Genomic DNA, 19,760 nt, shown 5'->3' on the forward strand with positions numbered 1-19,760 from the left:
AAGAAAGAGTTATTTGAAAGACTCCCTTGTTTCCTGCATTTACCTATGTCCCTTCCTAAAATCACTAGATGGTTGATTGCTCAGCCCCATTAGAGAGAACATATACCACAACAATAAATTGCTTCCATGCCTGGATCTAATGAGATTCTATTCTGGGAGCTGGTATTTCTACATTCGTGGGTTCTCTAAGGAGCGCTTTGGTGTGCCAGTGATCAGAAAGAGGAGTCACTGTTTGAAGCAGAAAATCAGACTGCAATTGGAGAAGCTATCTTCATTACAGGGCACAAATTCTAGCCCATGGAAGTCTGCATGCTTCCTGAAGAGTAGTCCTTTGGAGTCCAGAAATCCTGCAGAAACAGATAGGTGTCTCAGTAGTGATTACTCATTTCTTGCCCTATTCCTGTGGGAAATATCCAGATTCAAGTCCAGCAGAGACTTGAGTTTTTAAGAGATACTGTCTTTGGTCCTTAATCCTAACATAGCCTCTGGCCATGTACAAAATTCTTCACTTCTCACATTTCTGTTTTCCCAACTGCAAAACTAACACCATTGAACTATTAAATACAATGGGGTGCTGGTTTTGATGCATTTTTATGATATGCTAACTACCTTATAACTGCAAGGGGAGTTTTGACATATCAAATGCAAAGTAACCATATTTTCCAAACCAAAACCTGGTCTGACTAAGGGAAATAGAATTTTAAAAATCTGAGTTGTCTTAAAATTTTCAAGTTTCAGTCAACATTTAGCTGAATTCAGGGACTGTGGGTTAATGGCCCAATGAGCCATGGTCTCTGTTCTCAAGGACCTAATTGTCTGTTATAAACTGGATATAATGCTGTCATAATGTGTTTTCATAGAAAATCAATAAGAGGAAACCTAAAAATGATGAAAATCAGTATAAGTTTGGGTTCTCCTTGTTGTTTCTGTTAGTATAAATGGGCCATTAGAAATGGATCCATTTCCATGTTAAATATCAATGATCCCCAAGGTTCTTATCCCAGCTCTCTTATCTTCTCATTCTCCCTACTTCCCCTTGACAAGCTCATTCATGCCAAGCACCATCTCATGCCAACAGTTATATATCATCTCCAGACCAGTCTGTTTCCTGTGCATGAGGCTCTGATTTCTTTGCCCAGAGAACCTCAGACTCCACTTCTCTGGCCCCAACTCCTCATTTAATCCATAAACCTGCTCCTCCTCCTTTATTTCCTATTTTGCTAAAAGTACTACTATCCATTGTGCTCTTCTGCTCAAATCCAGGCTAAAAATACAGACATAACCTGAGACTTACCCCTACGTTTAGTTGCCCACCAAATCATATGATTCTTTCCTTCCCCACCAGTTCCTTTGGTCTTTCTAAGTTCTCACCTGAATAAGTGCAATGGTCTGAAATTGGTCACGGAATCTCCAGTCTCACCTCCCGAGAGCCACCAGAACACACTTCCAAACTCCTGAGTCCAGGTCACACTTGGCCTGCTACGTCTTTCAGTGGCCATAGTTCATAATCTGGCCCCTGCTCACTGTACAAATTGTGTTCCCCTCCCTTGCTGTCACATAGTCCATGCTCCTGCCTGTCTCCATTACTTAAAACACACCGAACAAAACAAGATATCTCAAGCGTCCATGCCTTTTCCCAGGCTGTGCCCTCTTCTTGGAACAAGAATCTCCCATTCCCCTTTCCTATTCTCCTTGTCCAGCTGGCAACTTCCCACTCTTCCCTTAAATACACTTGAAAGTCTTTCATAATCCTTTCTGAGAGACTTAATCACCCTTGTGTATTCTTGTAGCATTCTGTACTCACCTAGAATTTTTCATTTTAATTAATATTAATCACAGTAGGTTAACTGTAGTAACAAATAGACTCTAAAATGGATAATGGTTGAAACACAGTAGACTGTTACTTCTTGATCATGTTACAGTATAAGGTAAATAAAAAGGTCATGGGCTGGCCTTTCTGCATGCAAGTCAGGTTAATGGAGACTCTGCCACCTTTAACAACTGACTCCAAGATTTTCCTGAGGCTATCTCCATTCCAAACAGATGTGAGAGCAAAAGAGCATGGAGGAAGGAATATGGGAGATTTTTATGGGCTGGGCTTGGTATATCACCTATTACTTCCATCAGTTAAAACACTGTCTTGACCACCTTAACTGCAAAGAAGGTTTGGAAATGTACTCTCGGTGTGTACCAACAGTAAAGAGAAGGTGGTGTGTTTGGTGAGCATCTAGAAGTCTTTGTAATATCTATATACTCATAAGAATGCCTGTGTCCTAAAAGGAAGAGATAAGTCATATAGTGAAGCTCCTGCCACTCAATAGTGCTTGAGTAAATATGTATACATATGAATGAATGAACGAGTGATGACTAAAAGTACTACTTTGAATTTAAATAAGAATTTAAAAAATCAGCTTGAAATAGAACTCTAAGACTTATATACCTATGCATTGTTATGTATATTTATATATTTATGCATCTCCTTCATTGTAACAGTATTGCTAAAACACACAGAATATAATTATTATTATTATCCATGGCTGATAGGTACAGATATTCAAAACTAACTTAATATTGACCAAATTAATTTGGATCTTTTAAATTGCCTAATTAGAAAAGTGTTCATAGACAGAAATTAAACTAGAAACAGATATGCACAAGATATCCATAGGGGGAAAATGGTTATAATTACATTCATCTAACTTGTATATTCTTATCTGTCTCAGGATTAAATTTAATTTTAGTTTAATTCAGACCTTCTGTGTTGGTATCACATAAAAGTCTTTGCTAAGTTGAGCATCTTGGGGAGAATTTTAAGACTTACAGAATGTCAGCATTCTTTGGAAATACAAAGAGGCACAAACTCTAAAACAAATACACAGTTATGATTGAGAATTAAAGTATAAACCAAGTGGATAAAGTGTTTGCTGGTGGCCACTCATTTTTGTAGTACTAGGGAGTATTCAGTCTTTATATTTGACATCTCACTGTCTCTTCTGGAGGATATTTCAGTTGTTTTTGTCTATTTCTTTAATTAGTTTAACAAAACACATTTTCCAGAGGCACAGAAGTTCTTATAAATAAAATGCACCTAAGCTTACTAGACTTCTCTTCACACTTTAGCTTTTAAGGACTGTGGCATTGTTTGACTAAAGGTGTCCACCATTTTGAATAATTGAGTTAGGATTTAAAATAGTGTAGGATTTTTAGTAACTGATTCTTAAATTGAGATTTAGTAGCAATCAGTATACATTGGTCCCTCTGAAAACAATAAAATTAAAATGCATTAATTCTAGGCCACTTTCCTGATCTTTTTCAAAATATAAGTTATACCAGTGCAGCTATTCGTAGTCTAGAACTTGAAGAGCTGTGAATGGTCCTGAATACCAAACCCATCAATTTGGCATGCACCCAGAAGTTAAGTAGGAATCACTGAATGCTTCCAAACCGGAAGTTATATGGGCAAGAAGTGTGTTTAGCTATAGGCTCAAGGAATGACTGGCACTAATGAGAAAAGAACTAAGAGAAATGTAATTTCAAGTGTAACAGGAATATGTTCATCTAGCCAGAAGGATACATTTCCAAGAATTAGTCTTTGCAATTCTACCTCTGCTTCTTTAGTACTGGTTAATTCTTACAGAACTCAGTGTAGGAGAAGAAACAAGATAACCTCTCATTGCACCCAGCCTCTTGATGATTATATCAGTTTTCTGCTGCTGACATAACAAATTAGCACAGATTTAATGGCTGACAACAATACAAAAGTATTATTTCACAATTTCTGTAGGTCAGAAGTCTGGCCAGGCATGGCTGGATTTTCTGCTTGGTCTCACTGGACTAAAATCAAAGTATTAGCCAAAATGTAATTCTTCTCTAGGGTGAGGGGCGTCTCCCAAGTGAACTCGTTTTCTTCTCATGCTCACCATGTGCCCACTCCATCTTCACAACAGCAAGGGCAGGTCAAGTCTTTGCCAGACCTTCAGCCTCTTCCAGTTCCTCTTCTGCCCTCAGCCCAGAGAGTGGTCTGTTTTAAGGTCTCCAGTGATTGCCTTTGTCCCATCTGGATAATCCTGGATACTAACCCTATGTTGAATTCAACTATAATTAAACTTCATTATATCTGCAAAGTCCCTTTTTTCCATGTTAAACAATATGTTCGCAGATATGACACTAGGGAGTGAAGGGGCCCAAGATTCTGTCCACCACAATGCTGTTGACTGTACTGTACAACGACAGAGGTCATTTACTTGTAGACATTGGCAAACTATACTCCTTTCCAGGAAGACTTAGAGTTTAAAATGATTTTCATTTATTATGAACTATTGCAGACATCCAAGAAGGTAAATATAACATGATGAACACCCATGAATCTCTTAATGATACTACCAATACCATAAAAAGGTATAACATTCAAAACATGTAAAAGTTGAAAAGTTAAACCAATACAAAGATAATATAAAACCCATGACAGATATAATAAATATGGTCAAAGAACTTCATGTATGCTAAAAGCTTAGATTTTTACTTGTTCCTTTAACAGAATGTGCTTTTGATGATAATAATGGCTGTTATTTATTGAATGCTTACTACATGTAAGTCAGTTTACAAAATACTTTACATATATTACCTCCTATCTTGTCAGCAATCCAATAATGCTGATATCATTCCTGTGTTAAGATAAGTGAACTGAAGCTCAGAGAAGTAGTGGGAGGCCTGGGTGAAGTGATTATTTCTTAAATTCATAGACATTACTTAACAGTATGGCCTTAACCAGAGGAGGTTTGAGTAGCTCAGTAGCACAATAAGATGATGAAAAGGATTTTAGAGTCAGACCTGTATTTGAGTACTGATTTCAACACTTACTGACTTGGCAAATTCCTGAAACTCTTCTGCCTCCAGTTCCTAATTTGTAAAGTGTGGCTAATAACAGACACCTCCTCGGGCTGGTGCAAGATAAAATGTGTAAAGAAGCTGGTATGTGATAAACTCTAGATAAAAGCTCTCCAGTGCCAATCTCCAGAGCAGCTAAAGTGCATGTGGTTCTAAAGCACGTGGATGACTCAGGAAGTCAGTTCTGAGCTCCGGCCAGCTCATACCTAGTAGGTAATTAACAGGACATCAGGAATCCACCAAGGTGCTCAGATCAGTGGCAGTAGGGATTGATCCCTGAGAGGCTAAGAAACCCCAAGTGGCACATACATATGTAGAGCCCAGTGGAATAAGTTTGGGAGCCTGACCCTGATGGACCTGGCCTCAAAGATAATTTATAATCACTGAATTTTGGCATTGTACACCAGGCAATTAATAGGTGCCAACTTATTAGAGGAATTTCCTGGCATCCGTTCAAGAAGCCACATTCCAGAATGTTCTAGTGGCTCTCATATTAATATGTATTTGCGTGGGTTGTTTTTGATTGCTCTAATCAGACTTGAAATGAATCCAAGAGGTTTCTGCAACTCTGGGACATTAAATCCTTATTGCCCCCTCCCTCCAGGCTCTGTCTGAAGGCTTAATTCACTATCTTATCTCTCTAGGTATGTGGAGACCAAAGCCAGGGGGCTGTTTTCCTGCGGGAATTTACACTGGTTCGAAGAGAAAGCCTTCATGAAGATTTCCTGTCTGATCTCTTGAATAGTCACAAAACTGAAGACGCGGTACAGTGTCTCTTTTATTTATTCTTAGAAACACAGTTCATTGCTAATTCTGACTTGTGGTGGTGGTTGGTTTTAGCAAATCTGAAGAGGTTTGGATGGTATTTTCTCATCTGTGAGAAGCAGAAGGAAGTGGAGCGATAGGACAGTAGGCAGATTGTATGGGGCAACTTTCTGACTTCTCCTGTGTTTGGCAAGCTTCAGACATTCTACTTGAGTGTTAGAGTTTGTTTGGGGCACAGCATGTGGGGGATTCACACTGAAATAACTGATGTTTTGCCAGCAAGTCTGAACATGAAATGGTAATAATTAAATGAATGAAGAAAAAAGGACATTTATATGTAAAGCCCAAATTGTTTCATGAGTCAATGGAAATTCCACCATCTCCAATCCTGGCTTCTTTGTGGATATTTTTACTTCAAAGTGTTAGTCATATTTATTTTATAAATGTTTGTTTCTCTGGTGGTGGTTTTGAAAAAAAAAATATAGAAAATGAGCACTCAAATGAAAACAAGTAGTATAGTTGACTGGACATGTCAAGATGCAAGTACCTCTCTATTTGAAAATCAAGCTTTGATTTGCAGTTTGTATTTTATGTGAGAGTTCTAAATGTGGCTCTTCACAAGGTGATGACCTTGTGCTCAGAAGTACTTACATTGAAGTTAGAGGATGCTAAATGCATGAGCCAGTGGTTTTCTTTTCTAATTATACAATGGTAGGATCCCAGAAAATAATGCCTTAGAATACCTCCAAAGCAAACACACAAGTGGCTTTATTTCTGTCTCCTCTACCCTGCCTCCTCACAGCCCTTTCTCAAAAGGGTGGTCTGGGCATATTTATCTTGTAAACCTCTCTTTGAGACATGGAGTAAATTAGTTCCCTCAGCAACCATTCACAACCTCTTACTGCTTTTCTCCTTTCCATCTTCTCTCCGATGGACATGCACATCTTTCTCAAAGTGTGTGTCCCAGCTTGGGCAGGAATAGTGGTGAAGTTTCTCAAGAACACTAAAATTCATTTTCAAATGGTTCGTATATATATATATATATATATATATTTTTTTTCTCAGTAAACTCTGAAAATGCAGAGCTTACCTTTTCAACTTTTATTGTTTGCTCAAGGCTTTTTTTGTGATCTGTGGTGCACTCACATTGCCGTGTAAGTTTTATTACTTCTGCCTGTGAACAGTATCTTATAATTATATGTTGATTTTGTTCCATTTGATGTTATGCAGACTCTGAAATACCTTAGCTCATTTTGGATTCAGTTTATGCAAAGTCCTAGAAGGGCTGCTATATGCATACTATATGCAAACTTTATAAGTAAGTCTTATTATTATGTAATCTTCACCATAAATGAAATTGAATAATATGAATTAATTATGAGCATAATGAAACTGTCATAGTGGGCCACAAAAAGCAATTTTTGTCACTTGGCAAGCATTGAAGGGTGCATTAACATTTTTATTACATGGTATTGCATTGATTTGCATCATAATGAAATGTGTGCATGCTGCTGAATTTTCTCAAGCCTACTGAGGTGGTAAGTAATTGAGGGGCTGGAAGCATTTAACCTGCTTAAATAACCTACCAACGCAAATTGTCACAACTGGGATTGGACAAGAAAATGTGAGGGAAAAGATCAAAGCTTCCTAAATACCAGAAGCGAATTCAGTCTCCTAATAAGCTTATGAAATTCTAATAATTTATTTGGAAGGTATGTGTCTCTGAGGACTTCATTTGGCCCATAGGATATAAAAGTTTTGAAGTGTAACTTCACTTTCTAAATAGACATTTAAAGATGAGTCATTGCAATCTCTGTGTTTGTCTGAGGAGAAGGGTTCACACATGAGTTGTTACGTGTATGAACAGCCAGAAAAGGCAAACTCCTTTTGTGCCCCTTATATACGAGTGTCTGTTACGTTGGGAGGAAGCTCTGCAGCACAGTGCGAGAATCATCAACAAGAAACCTTCCTGGTATAGGTCACAAAAACCACTTCACAGAGGCAGGTGGGTGAGAGAGGGAAATTGATTGAGCAACATAATCTGGTTGTATAATTCTATCTGCTTCCAAGTAGGTCCTCCCTTGTGGAGCGCAGTGACATTTATACACATACTTCACTTCCCCTGCCCAGTTAGTAGCTCTGCTCTGTCAGGTTGGGATCCAAGTTGATTCTCACCCCCACCCCAGCACCTAGCCCTGCACTTGCATATGATAAACACTCCGTTGTGTTGTTTGTTGATGGAGGAAGTCCACCATGACTATTCTCTATTGCCCTGTTAGCATTTTTATACTAAAAACACTGTGAGAATTCCACCAAAGACTGCATGAAAAAGGCCTTATAAATCTGAAAATCCTTCTAAATGCAAAGTATTATTGTTAAAATGATACGAATGCCTTCAGTTCTTAAAAAGGTGATGAAAGAATATTTGGGATTTTCTTCCATGATGTCCTTTCAAGCCAGCATATAGGTCTATAATAAAGTGAATTCAGGGATGGTTTTCTCCCAGAAATTTAACAGTTGTGGAAGTAACACATTTACCCCCAATACGTGTAACATTTTGGACAGAAGTAGCATGCACTGTAGGAAACACCTCATCAGACCTCTGGGTAAAATAATTGCTCTCCTCTTTTTAGTTCTTTAATTTTAATTCTCTCATACTCATTCTTAATCTTTTCAAATAATCTCTGAAAATTTTAACAGCCTGATTTATCCTATTTGTGGAACTCTTTCACCTAAAAGCTTAAATTATTTCAGTCATTTTTGACCCGTAAGTGACACTTCCTCAACTCCTGCTCAACTCGGGCTTTTTGGCACGAATTGACTTTTACGTTGCATTAGAAAAACTTTCTGGTTAGCTTCCTCTCAGAGGGCTAATTCCATTGACCACATATTTTGAAAAGCAGTCTAAGGGAGCCATTTGTCCAGAATCCACAGCAGGCATCTAAACTTCTAATCATTGCCTGAAACTCTGCATGTGTGTGATTTTGCGTTGTTTGCAGAAAAAGGATATTTGTCCAAGGCTGTTACTCATTATTGGAAGAGCTGAGAAGCACCATGTTGGCTCTGGTTGTCAGCTGGATTCAAAATTAGGATAATAATTAATATGAAATTCATTACAGAACGGGATTTTCTTTGATATGTGAAACCACATTTGCCTATAGCTTTGGGATTCGCAAAGCTGTTATTTAAGCCGCTACTGTACCTTAATAGAAAAGGAATGTTACTTAAATCATATATTAGTTAATAATAATTTATTTTCAAATAAATCATAATTTTATTGCCTTTGAAAGTTAAGTCTTCCTTTTAATGACTGATAAAGTAGAGGTGTCTTTTGTGGAGCAGAGGTGAACTTTCAGGAGGAGATCCTCAGAAATGCCTATCTTTAATGACTGTGTGTGGACAAACAAGGATTTGTTTTTAAGGTCAAGTCGGTAATTCTCTGAAGCTCAACTGAAAAAAAATGCGATTTATGAAAAATGATTTTGCTTTAAAGTGAATTATTTTCTCTCCCTCAGTTTGGTGGGGGTACAAGAAGTAGAGGGTATTATTTCTATGAACTGAACAATCAGTTTGACCTGGTACATAATACACTTATGTAAAATGGAATGTAACTGTTTCCATATGTTGTCAAGGTGTTCACCAACCACTCAGCCCTGCCAAGGAAAGGGATTATTAGAATTTAACTGCTAACATCTGAAGATAATCACTTAATGTGCTTCATGATACTTCTAAGCTGGCTACTATTGTAAAGTATTTAGTGGACATAAATACAAAGAAGTAGCAATGTGTCAAGGGCATTTAAGTTACCAAAGAATGACTCAGACTCACCTTGTTGCTCTCTTATTACATCTTCCCACTTGAATTTGTTTAACACACTCTTGACAGAATTGCCTTTTCCCAAAACAAAATTTCATCTATTTGCTCCCCACAAATGTTTGTGGAATAAAGAAAGGAACAAACTAACATTTCATGGCAATGTACATGTGCTCAAAACTGCTTATGGCTTCATAAAGCCTTACTGATTAGCGACCTTATTTTTTCTTAACTGATTTTATACAAAGGAAAAATATGTAGTGATATTGAAGGAGCCAGATGTTTAAAAGTGGTAGTGCATTCCAACTCAGTCTTTGATGTCGTGGCACACTTGTTGGCATAACTTGGATTGGCTACTGAAATTCCTCCTTGGGAAGAGATGCTGAGATAAGACTAGGTTTGATTTCTAGTATATTTGCTACTTTGAGTTATATAAGATGGACATCGTGAAGTAAAAAATCAGAACACCCCACAAAGTATATATAATATGTCACCTTGTGAGGGTTTTCAAATGTTTTTATTTGCCTCTGCTTGCAACACTTACCTGATGCATCATGACTCTACCAGTCATGAACTACTAAAAAAATACCTTAAGTATGGCATACAAAAATTTTATATAACTTCACCTTTCTGATTACTTTTGTTATTCTAAACTAATACTCTACATCATTTCTAGATTTCTGTGAGAAGGACAGAAAAAGCTTGAAAAAGGCCATAAATGCACCAAGCGCTTTCCTAAGGGACTTAACGCAAATCCCTCAGAACAGCCTGAGATAGGCAGCAGTAGCTCAGTTTTGCAACAGTAACAACCAATTGTAAATGCAGCTTTTGAAAGCTATCACTCATAATTGCAATAAACCTGTAAGAACTTAGGTCTGAAAAAAGCTATACAACCTGAATGGCCTATCTATGAAAGACTCAAAGATAAAAGAGTTCATTACCAGTGTGTTACTTACTTGTGTACATATGAAGTCAATGGAACCAATAACTGATTGCATCTAAGAAAAGCAAAACAGGATTTAGATACAAGAAAGAGAAAAGGCGGGGGAGAAACAAACTGCAGAATGTTTGCAGTAGTCAACTGTGTTTTAAAATTTTTGTTGTTTGAAATAGTAAACTACTGGCTAGCTGGTAACTACCAAAGGGGCCAGTCTTCTACCTTAAGCAATGAACTGAGTCATCAGAGAAAACGATTTGTTGTCTATGGAGTCTCTAGGAAAACTAGAAGTTCAAGTGTGTGTGAACACGCGATAGACTTTCTTGGTACTATGTTCAGTCAAGTTTCTGTTAGTGCCTCCATTATATCAGGGCTACATCATTTCCCTTATTTATCAAAATTTCTCAGAATAAAATCGTAAATCTTTACTGAAGGATTAAAATTTACTTTAAAAATGAAGAGAGATACAGTGTTTATGAATGAGAAGTCTTTGTATCTTAAGGATACCATTTTCCCCACAAATTATCTATGTATTAGTATAAGCAGAATAACTTTGAAGGAAGAAAGAGATGGGGCCAATATTAAGAAGTATTACAAATTCTTACCAGTTCTCTAATACCAATATTAGGAATTATTTATTACACAGTTGTAAGAATTAAAATTGTGTGATATTAGGACACAGGAAGACAAATAGACCAACAGAGATGTGTAGAAAAGACCCTATTTAGACACACATAAAAGAGAACTTGGTATATGACAGAGGTAATGTTAAAATTATTGGGAAAGGATGTATTAATGAATAAATGTTCACTGTACATAAAGGTAAATTCAGGGTAAATTAAAAACCTCTCTGTGAGAAGCATGACTTTAAAACTTATAGATGAAAATGTAGAAGATTTTGTTTATGACTTCAGAGTTGGGAAGATCCTCTTAAGACATAAAGAACCCAACCTGTAAAATATTGATGTTTTAAATTACAATAAGTATCATTAATATATCACTAAACATTAATGTTTAAAAACTCCATGGACAAAGTAAAAAGACATGATACAAACTAGGATACATTTTCGCAATGTATAAAACTGGCAAAAAATAGTATCTATGATATATAAAGTACTCCTAGAGATTGTTTAAGAAAGAAAAATGGCCTGGGGATAGGGAGGTGGTGGGAGAGGAATGGATCAGCAGAAAGAGACATAGATGGCTAATATTCATTAAAAACATGTTCCACCTTACTAGTCATTGGGGATTTACAAGTTATAACAAGGATATGGCATTTGATGCCCATCAGACTGGCAAAAAAGTGAAAAGAACTGACAAAGGCAAGTGTCAGTGAAGCAGAAAGGTAATACTCCTATATTCTGTTGGCATACAAATTGGTTATAACCATTTTAAATAGCAACTTTCCAGTGTCTATAAAGTTGAATATATACATGTCCTAAACCTCGCCACTTTCAGAATCTACCCCAGAAATCACTCAAGACATATATTCAATGAAGGATTGAACGTTCTTGCCTAAAATTCAAGGAAAATGTTAAATATCCTTCAGAAAGTAAATGGATGAATCATCTGTGGTTTCTTCATACAATAAAATACTACAGAAGCAATTCAAATAACTAGATCTACATGTATGAATACGGATAAGTCTCAAAAATACAATGTTCAGGGGAAAATGATGCCATTTTATAATATACCATTTATATCCATTGTGATATCATATATTTATTAACTACTTAGAGAAAATGCTTATGTATAAAAACAGGGGTGGAAAAATATGCTCCAACTTTGTAATGTTGGTTACCTGCTGGATAGGGAGAGAAGAAGGGGAATTGGATTAGGGTGTGCACAGTACACTTCAACTATATCTGGAATATTTTTTAAAAGAATACAGTAAAATGGTAATAAATGTTTGGAATGGCTAATGGCTACAAAAAAGTGTATTATTCACTGCACTTCTTAAGATTGAAATATTTTAATATACATGCATAATAAAACCTTCAGAATAATGTCTGGCAAATAATCTGCACAAAATGAATGTAGTTTTTATTAGCAGTGGTTGAACTGGCAAATCACAGAAACATAAAGTGACAAAGCTCAGTGCCCAGGACTTACTGTATACACTGTTCACATTTTTGACTCCCAGTATAATTGAGAAGTAGTCAAATCCATGACCACAGAGCCCAAGACCACGGGGCCTCCTATCAGTTCATGAACTGCAACTCTAGTAAATAATGTCATGATGATGAATCTCAGTATTAAGAAGAAGGACTAATTTTTTACACTTGACCTTTGGAATTAACTGAAGAAACCATTATGCTTTAAGGAAAAAAAAGGATTTTTTTCTTATCAAGTTCTAATTTACTTACAGCTTATACAGTTCCTATCTGCTGTTTATGAGATGTCCACCATTTGCAAGGATTCTGCCATCTACTCCAAACAACAAATAGATATCAAGATTAATTTCCTAAAAGACACTGGAATTAATAAAATTTGAGGCATTAAAAATCCTAATTCTCATATAGGGAGATTTTAAGATCAAACAAGCTCACACACACACACACACATACACACACACACACACATATACACACACACACACACACACACACACACACACACACACAAATCCTGTTAAAAATATTTAACATCAGTAAGAAAAACATAACGTGTGAATTTTAGGGCTCTTTCAACACATTTTCAGGTTTCACTTAGGTCCTTTCCAAAGAGAACTTTGTCAGTAGTGGTGAAATTTTAATATTAACTAAATTCTGCTTAGGCATGAACTCCAACATTTTTCCTCTAAGTTAGCTTTCAAATTCCTGAGATAGTCTCCACTTACACTTATCCTAAAGTAAACTAGCATACTTTGAGATGAATGTCAAATATCTTCGGTAAAAGTTATAATGCAAGGAGCTATTTGCTGCTTAACTGGATCTATCCTAATAAGCATAAGCTAATTCCACAGACTGGGATTTAAACGACATCTCAGAATAATCACCTGGGTCACCAGAGAATAATTTATCGCTTCCTTAATATAAAGAGCTATTTCATCTCATGGAAAGATAAATAACTTTCAAAGGAGTTCCATAGTTGTTTATAAGGTAGTGCTGAAACTTTCAGCCTGTGTGACGAGCTTAAATGCCTGTCCTAAGAGGCCATTTATATTTGGTCATGCATGGAAGCACTGCCCATCAGTAGTTGGAGTCAGTGACAAAGGAGTGGTTCCTGACTCCTCTAGTGGCTGGACAAGGTCACTTGGCTCCAGATGTCTGCATAGAAAGGAGCTGAGTAGAATCTGAGAGGTCAGGGGACAGCCTAATGGAATCATGTGACTGAGAGTCCAAATTCTGTCACCTGAATTTAAGAAAATAGAAGAGAGTACTACTGGTTGTGGGTAGGGGCAAAATGTCCCTTCAAATGCCGCACGTTTTCTTACAGTTTGTTTAATCTTTTAATATGGACAGACATGATTTTTTTTTTTTAGAGCAGGTGTTACTTCAGAATAGGTAGAAACTTAAGCCTTAAACTGACATCATAATTGGGCTGACCATTTGAAGTAAAACATTGAAAAGGCATTCTTTATTAGCATGATATTTACTGAACAGAGGTAATCCTAAATGTTGATTTAAAAATTCTATATACCATTTTACTTTTGTTAATAGTAACTCTTAAATAAGAAGGACATTGCCATATTTTTATTCAGTTTTTAAAATAACAGCTTTATTACTCAATGGAAAGTTTTGAGAAGGAACACATTTTAGTTTTCCTTTGTGGTAGTAAATTTAATTTCAACTCGATTTTGATAAAGAGGAAATGAATTCTAAAAAAGACAAAGATTTGTATTACTTAATATACATATATAACTTCAAGAGAAAATATTTTTGTCTACAAATAAATTGGCTTACCAAAATAAACAATGTAGGATTTGATTAAAAGTAGCAGAGCCTAAAACCCAGGGAGAAGGTGTGTTGTCAGGTTGAGGCTTCATTTCTGTCTGGCTGTGGGACTTCAGGCAAGTCATATAATTTCGTGAGCCTTGTTTTCCTGGCTTTTAAAATGCACATATTATGTATGATTTTACAGCTCTAAAATACTAATTTTCATGTCAGAGATTTAACAGAAACTTTATATTCCTTACACTTGCTACTTGATGAAATTTTCTGATTTCTACTCAAGTTATTTGTTGTGTCAAAATCAATCATGGTTTCTGGAATCAGGTCTTCCTACCTATCGTAGACTCATGTTTCTGCCCAGTTCTCCACAAACACCAGTTGGCTGCCCTTCCATTTTATCTGTCCCTTTACTAACATAATATTCTTACAGCTCCACATTACCCTTCATACAATGAGTCCTTGTACATCAAAGCCAATTTACATGTTCTAAAAAGTCAGGTTCCTCAAACACAGTTTAATGTCAGAACCCCTTAGCATGGCACCTACTTAACTCTTCCAACAACATTCATTTAGACCTTCTTCACTCCAGCTTGCTGAGACCATGCTTTGTTCCCATGTGAAATTATCCACTCAGTGTTTTGCTCGCAGGGCCTCTTCTGCCTGGAATGCCTTTCCTCTTCTCTTAACCTTCCTTTATTTATCCAACCCAGTCTCACCTGTTCCAGGGAGCTGGCCCCCAGGCTGATCCTCAGGGTGGGCTAGTTTCTCTGAACCCTGTAGCACTTACTGTCTTTGTTCATGGAACCAGCTGGTGCTCTGCTTTTCTCAGGCTGCCTAGAAGACCCTACAGAGTTGTAGAGAATCCTTGACCCAGGCCTCAGGGTCATCCACTACAGGCTCTTCATGGATCTCAGAGGTCAGAATATGATGGAGGGACCTCAGTGGCAGTGGGGAGGAACAAGTCAGGTGAAGGTTTGGCTAGAGGTACAATAGGGTACATACAAGGCAGTCAAACTATTCAGACTAGGAGTTTATTCTGGGATCCTGTTCCTAGAATGTTGCCCATTTGTTGTAGCATCCCTCCTACTTCACATCTTCATTTATCTTTTCATACATATAGACCATCTGGCCTTGAAATCTTGTAAGCAAGGACTATGTTTTACAGTATTTTGTTTGCCCAACACACAAAATATAATCTCAGGCAGAGTAATAATAACATAGTAACAATAAAAATATCAGCAGCGGTACTGAGAATGCTCCTGCCGTACCAGGTGCTGCCCAAGGGACTTTGCACACATACCTCATTAATCCCAGGAACAGAGTGATAGTCTCTCCTAAGAGATGAAGAAATGAAAAAGAAAAGTAACTTTTCCAAGGTCACAAAACTGACCTGTCACTTAAGTGATGAAAATGATGCATATTTCAAGAATACTGATTTATCCCACCAACCATTTACTGAGCACCTGCTATATTCCACACACGTCTCGGTACAAGGATGTGAGGAGTTAAACATTTTTATATATAAATATCTCTGCTCTCTAGAAGTTTAGGCTATTAACATTTTAATTCTAACTGTCAAAATGTTTTTGTTTTTAGGTAAGCTCACCAAGGTAATTGAAGAGTGCTTAGATTCAAGTATCATTTTAGGGCACCTCATCCTATTAATAGGAAAGTCTTCAGAAATAGCACTTGATTTATTTTGTTTTCTTTAAAGGGTTGAACTTGACTATATATGAAGCAGGTTCGAAGGAGCTGCTCAACACAAAATTTAAGTGGATTTAATTTTAGTCTGCAATTAGATTCCCATAGAGAGTTATTGCTTTGCACACTCCATTGCCCTTTAATGGATTTGAGTGTGGATGTACATGCATACAGACGGCTGCTTGCCTCTCCAGTTTGAAAGTATAATTTAGTAGATTGATTTGAAAGTATGACCAGTTACCATTGCTGGTTAGTGTTTCAGGTTTCTATGGGGACTATTGATCTTCATGATTACATATGCCCCAAAGTATGAATGTGTGATGGGTGTGGAGAATATATGTAGAAACTAAGTGAAACAAGTTGCCGAAATCAATGGTGTTATGTGCTGGACTCCAATTTGGCATAATTCTTGTGAAGAACAGAAAAATTGGCCTTAGCTTTTCAAGTACTTCACCTTCTTGGCAACTCAAAATATATATGACACTGAAGGGAATATGGTGCAAAGGTGGTGACATTTAGTGTTAAGTCCACTGTATGTGACCAAAACCTTTCAAATAGTGGCACAAACATAAGACATTTGTTTCTCTCCTATGTGAAAGTTTTCCAGAAATAGAAATTTCAGGGTATGTATAATCAAATGTGCCAGGGACCCAGGCTCATTCTATTTTTCTCCCAAATCAGCCTAGCCTCTGACTCCAATTCTCAATCATACCTGGTGACCCCAAATGGCCACTAGAGCTCTGGCCTTCGCACTCATATCCTAGGCAGTGGGATGGAGGAAAGGACAAACAACGATGTGGTCATAGAGAATAAGGCATAACCCAGCTGGCTCGTAAGGGCTTTCCCAGAAGCTGTCTATTAGTATTTCCTTTAACAGCTCATTAGCAAGGGCTTATACCTATGTGCATGGGAACCCGGGACTTGCAGTCTTTATGCTAGACAGCCATATACTTAGCTTAAGGAAGAAGTGAGCATAAATTTTGGACTGAGGAGCTAACAGTCTCTCCCACAGTGATATACTAGGTGAAACAAAAATTGAATAAATCCCCAGAGTTTGTGTATCGAAATCAAAATTCATTTCCCAGTGGCTTCAAGAGTTTTGGGGGTGATAAAATTGTTCTGGATTTAGATAGTAATGATAGTTGCACAATATACTAAGAACCACAGATGTTTACGCTTTATAAGTTTGGATTCATGGTATGTGAATTACATCTGAATTAAAAAAAAAACCCAACTCTATAGTCTACAAAGTTTCAGTCTAAGAGGAGAGGAAAAAACACGAAGATCTTTAGTTCCCAGAATGTAAGGAAGGTGGCTCAAAAGAGAGAACAAAAGGTATCACAATCTATTTCTGCAGGTCTCTTCTGTGTATGGAGAACTGCCCCTCTGCCTGGTGTTGAAGGGTGAGGGAAATGCTGCAGTGTTAGAGCAGGTGGTGGTGACAGTGATGGCACTGGGCATAGCAGCCACCAGTTAGCATCTCTCAGATTCTGGCTGAATTCGTTAAATGTATGATCATCATAATGGCAAACACTTCAGGTAATATCAAGATAATCTTAAGGGAAACTGTGTCACGTATTGGTTAACTGACTTGTCCATGTCATACCCTGCGTATATTGCAGAGCCTGATTTCAAATCCAACCGCCTGGCTCTGCAGTCTGTAGTCCTGACTGCTGCACTACACTTCAAGTCTTTCTCTTGCTTGCTCTCAGAAGGGATCTCTCTAATTGGGAGAAAAAGTCATCTTCTTTTATGATTTTTGTAATATACTTAAAACTAAATTTGATTATAGTTATTCATGTGATTTTAGGCTGTAGGACTGGACATCTTCTGTCTCCTGGTTGCCTCATTCATTTTCCTACTGAAATGCTATCCCACAGTAATTAGGAACCTGAGGTGGATTATCAAACACCACACACACACACACACACACACACACACACACACACACACACACGAGGCAAGTGACCTCAGGCTTGCTTTTAATTAGCTATTTAAAGCACAGATTTCTTTTGTCGACCCTAATGCAAGGCAAAAAGACAACATTCTTTCATTTTTCTCCTTCCAGATGATTCCATATGGTCCTGGTAAGTGTATGGCTTATTTTTGACAGACATAGCATCTTTTTGAAAAATTGAAATTGTTTGTAGTTTTCTGACCATTTAGGGTATGGATATTTATTGCACTCTTGTTGCTATAATTAAACAGTACACGTGAGCCAGAGAGTTTATTTGTCAAGGCAGTCAAATCTCAGGCAGCCCTACCTTAGAGCAAAAATATTCTCCTTCAAAATGTAGGTCCATGGAGCTGTTCTGCAAGTAATCAGTGTACATGAGTTGCATAGCATACATTAAAACTCAGAGGAATTTACATTTTCATAGAAGTACAAATTTGAATTTCCTCTTTAGACAGGTGCTGCTTTATACCTATGAGAATAGGTTGTTTTTATGTACTTAAGGCATATCTGATTCTAAACCATCATTTTACTTACTCTGTGAGTGTGTTAGGGCAAGATTAGGACAAAAATTATCCAAATATCTTAGTTGCAAAACTAAAAATAACATGTATGGACATGTGATCTTAATGGAGATAGAATAAAAAGGTGGTTTTAATGGGAAGACAGTAAGAATCCTTACCCGGCTTCTTAAAGTCTACTGAATATCCATTATCTCCAAAGAAAAAGGACTGTTATTGTACACTTCTAAAACCATTTTTAAAAATCTGTATTTCAAAATTTATTTTGAATTTTGCCTGAGTAGGTACACAGATGTGTAAAGGTGACACTCACATGCACAGGTATGCAAAAGACTGATTTCGGTTCATTTTTGTAATCTAACTTAATTTCTGTTTTACAGTATCCCCTCCCCATTTGTCCAGATGCAGGAAGCTAATTTAGTCCTGTCTAGGAAAATTTAGTCCAAGTTAGTGGTTTGAGTACAGGGTTGTCTGTTGTATAGCCCCTGCCCCCCATTTAAGCATGTATAAATTTCATGGCAGAAAAGAGGGAAAAGGTCCATAGTTCTAACCTGGCCTCTCACACAAGGTGTTGCTCAACCCACTGGTTCTTGTTATAGATGAGTCTTACAGCCACTCGAAAGAACTTGAGGTGGAGAGAAGGCTGCTTGGACTTGGACCTCCTGCCAGTGCTGACAGAGCCTGGATTCTTGGGGCTAACCTCTCTGCCAAGGAGCAGCCTCATGCATCAGATACTGGTGGGAAGCATCTAGGCCTTGTCCGCCTGGCCGAGCATTCTCAGTGGCAACCATTCTGGCAGACAGGACACCATTTTCTCTTTCTCTGGTGATCCCTGGGTTCCGCCAGAATCCACAGGTGTTTTAGGAGTATTCTAGAACCAAGGGGAAACCAGAGCTGAGGGTGTGAACATATGAGTGATGGTCTCTTTCAGTCCTAGATCCGTATGTCATGCCACCATTTCCATTATGGTCCCCAGCGTGGCATAAAGGACTTTTCTCAGAAGCCTGGTATCTCCTACCACTAAGACAAAGTGGCAACATCTTTTCTTCTTTAAGATTCCCAGACTTAAAACTTAGGGACACACTCTTCCCTTTTTCCCAAGCAAGACTCTTTCTGGTGGGCGAGAAGAGCATACGGTTTTCAGACATGTCTATCTTGCCCTCTCTCCATGACCTACTTCCTCAGCTTCTATAGAAAGTTCTTTTCATGAGGTAGTTGGGAGGAGAGTGCATGGGGAAAAAAAGTATGCTAGATCACATCTGTTATCAAATATTTAATTTTTAACCTGT

At 37.5% G+C, this 19,760-nt stretch overlaps 1 protein-coding gene across 2 annotated transcripts in view; it reads left to right on the forward strand.

Moving 5' to 3' along the window:
• The window catches only part of ADAMTSL1 (ADAMTS like 1), an 859,402-nt gene that overhangs the window by 230,780 nt on the left and 608,862 nt on the right, over window positions 1-19,760 (forward strand). For both annotated transcript variants that reach the window (XM_036888135.2, XM_036888127.2), the window contains exon 2: window positions 5,532-5,651. In XM_036888135.2, coding sequence (XP_036744030.2) covers window positions 5,532-5,651 — 120 coding nt within the window. The remainder of the gene's footprint in view (window positions 1-5,531; window positions 5,652-19,760) is intronic.

Source organism: Manis pentadactyla, chromosome 3 (genome assembly GCF_030020395.1).
Source record: "Manis pentadactyla isolate mManPen7 chromosome 3, mManPen7.hap1, whole genome shotgun sequence".
In the NCBI taxonomy this organism is placed as follows: Eukaryota; Metazoa; Chordata; class Mammalia; order Pholidota; family Manidae; genus Manis; species Manis pentadactyla.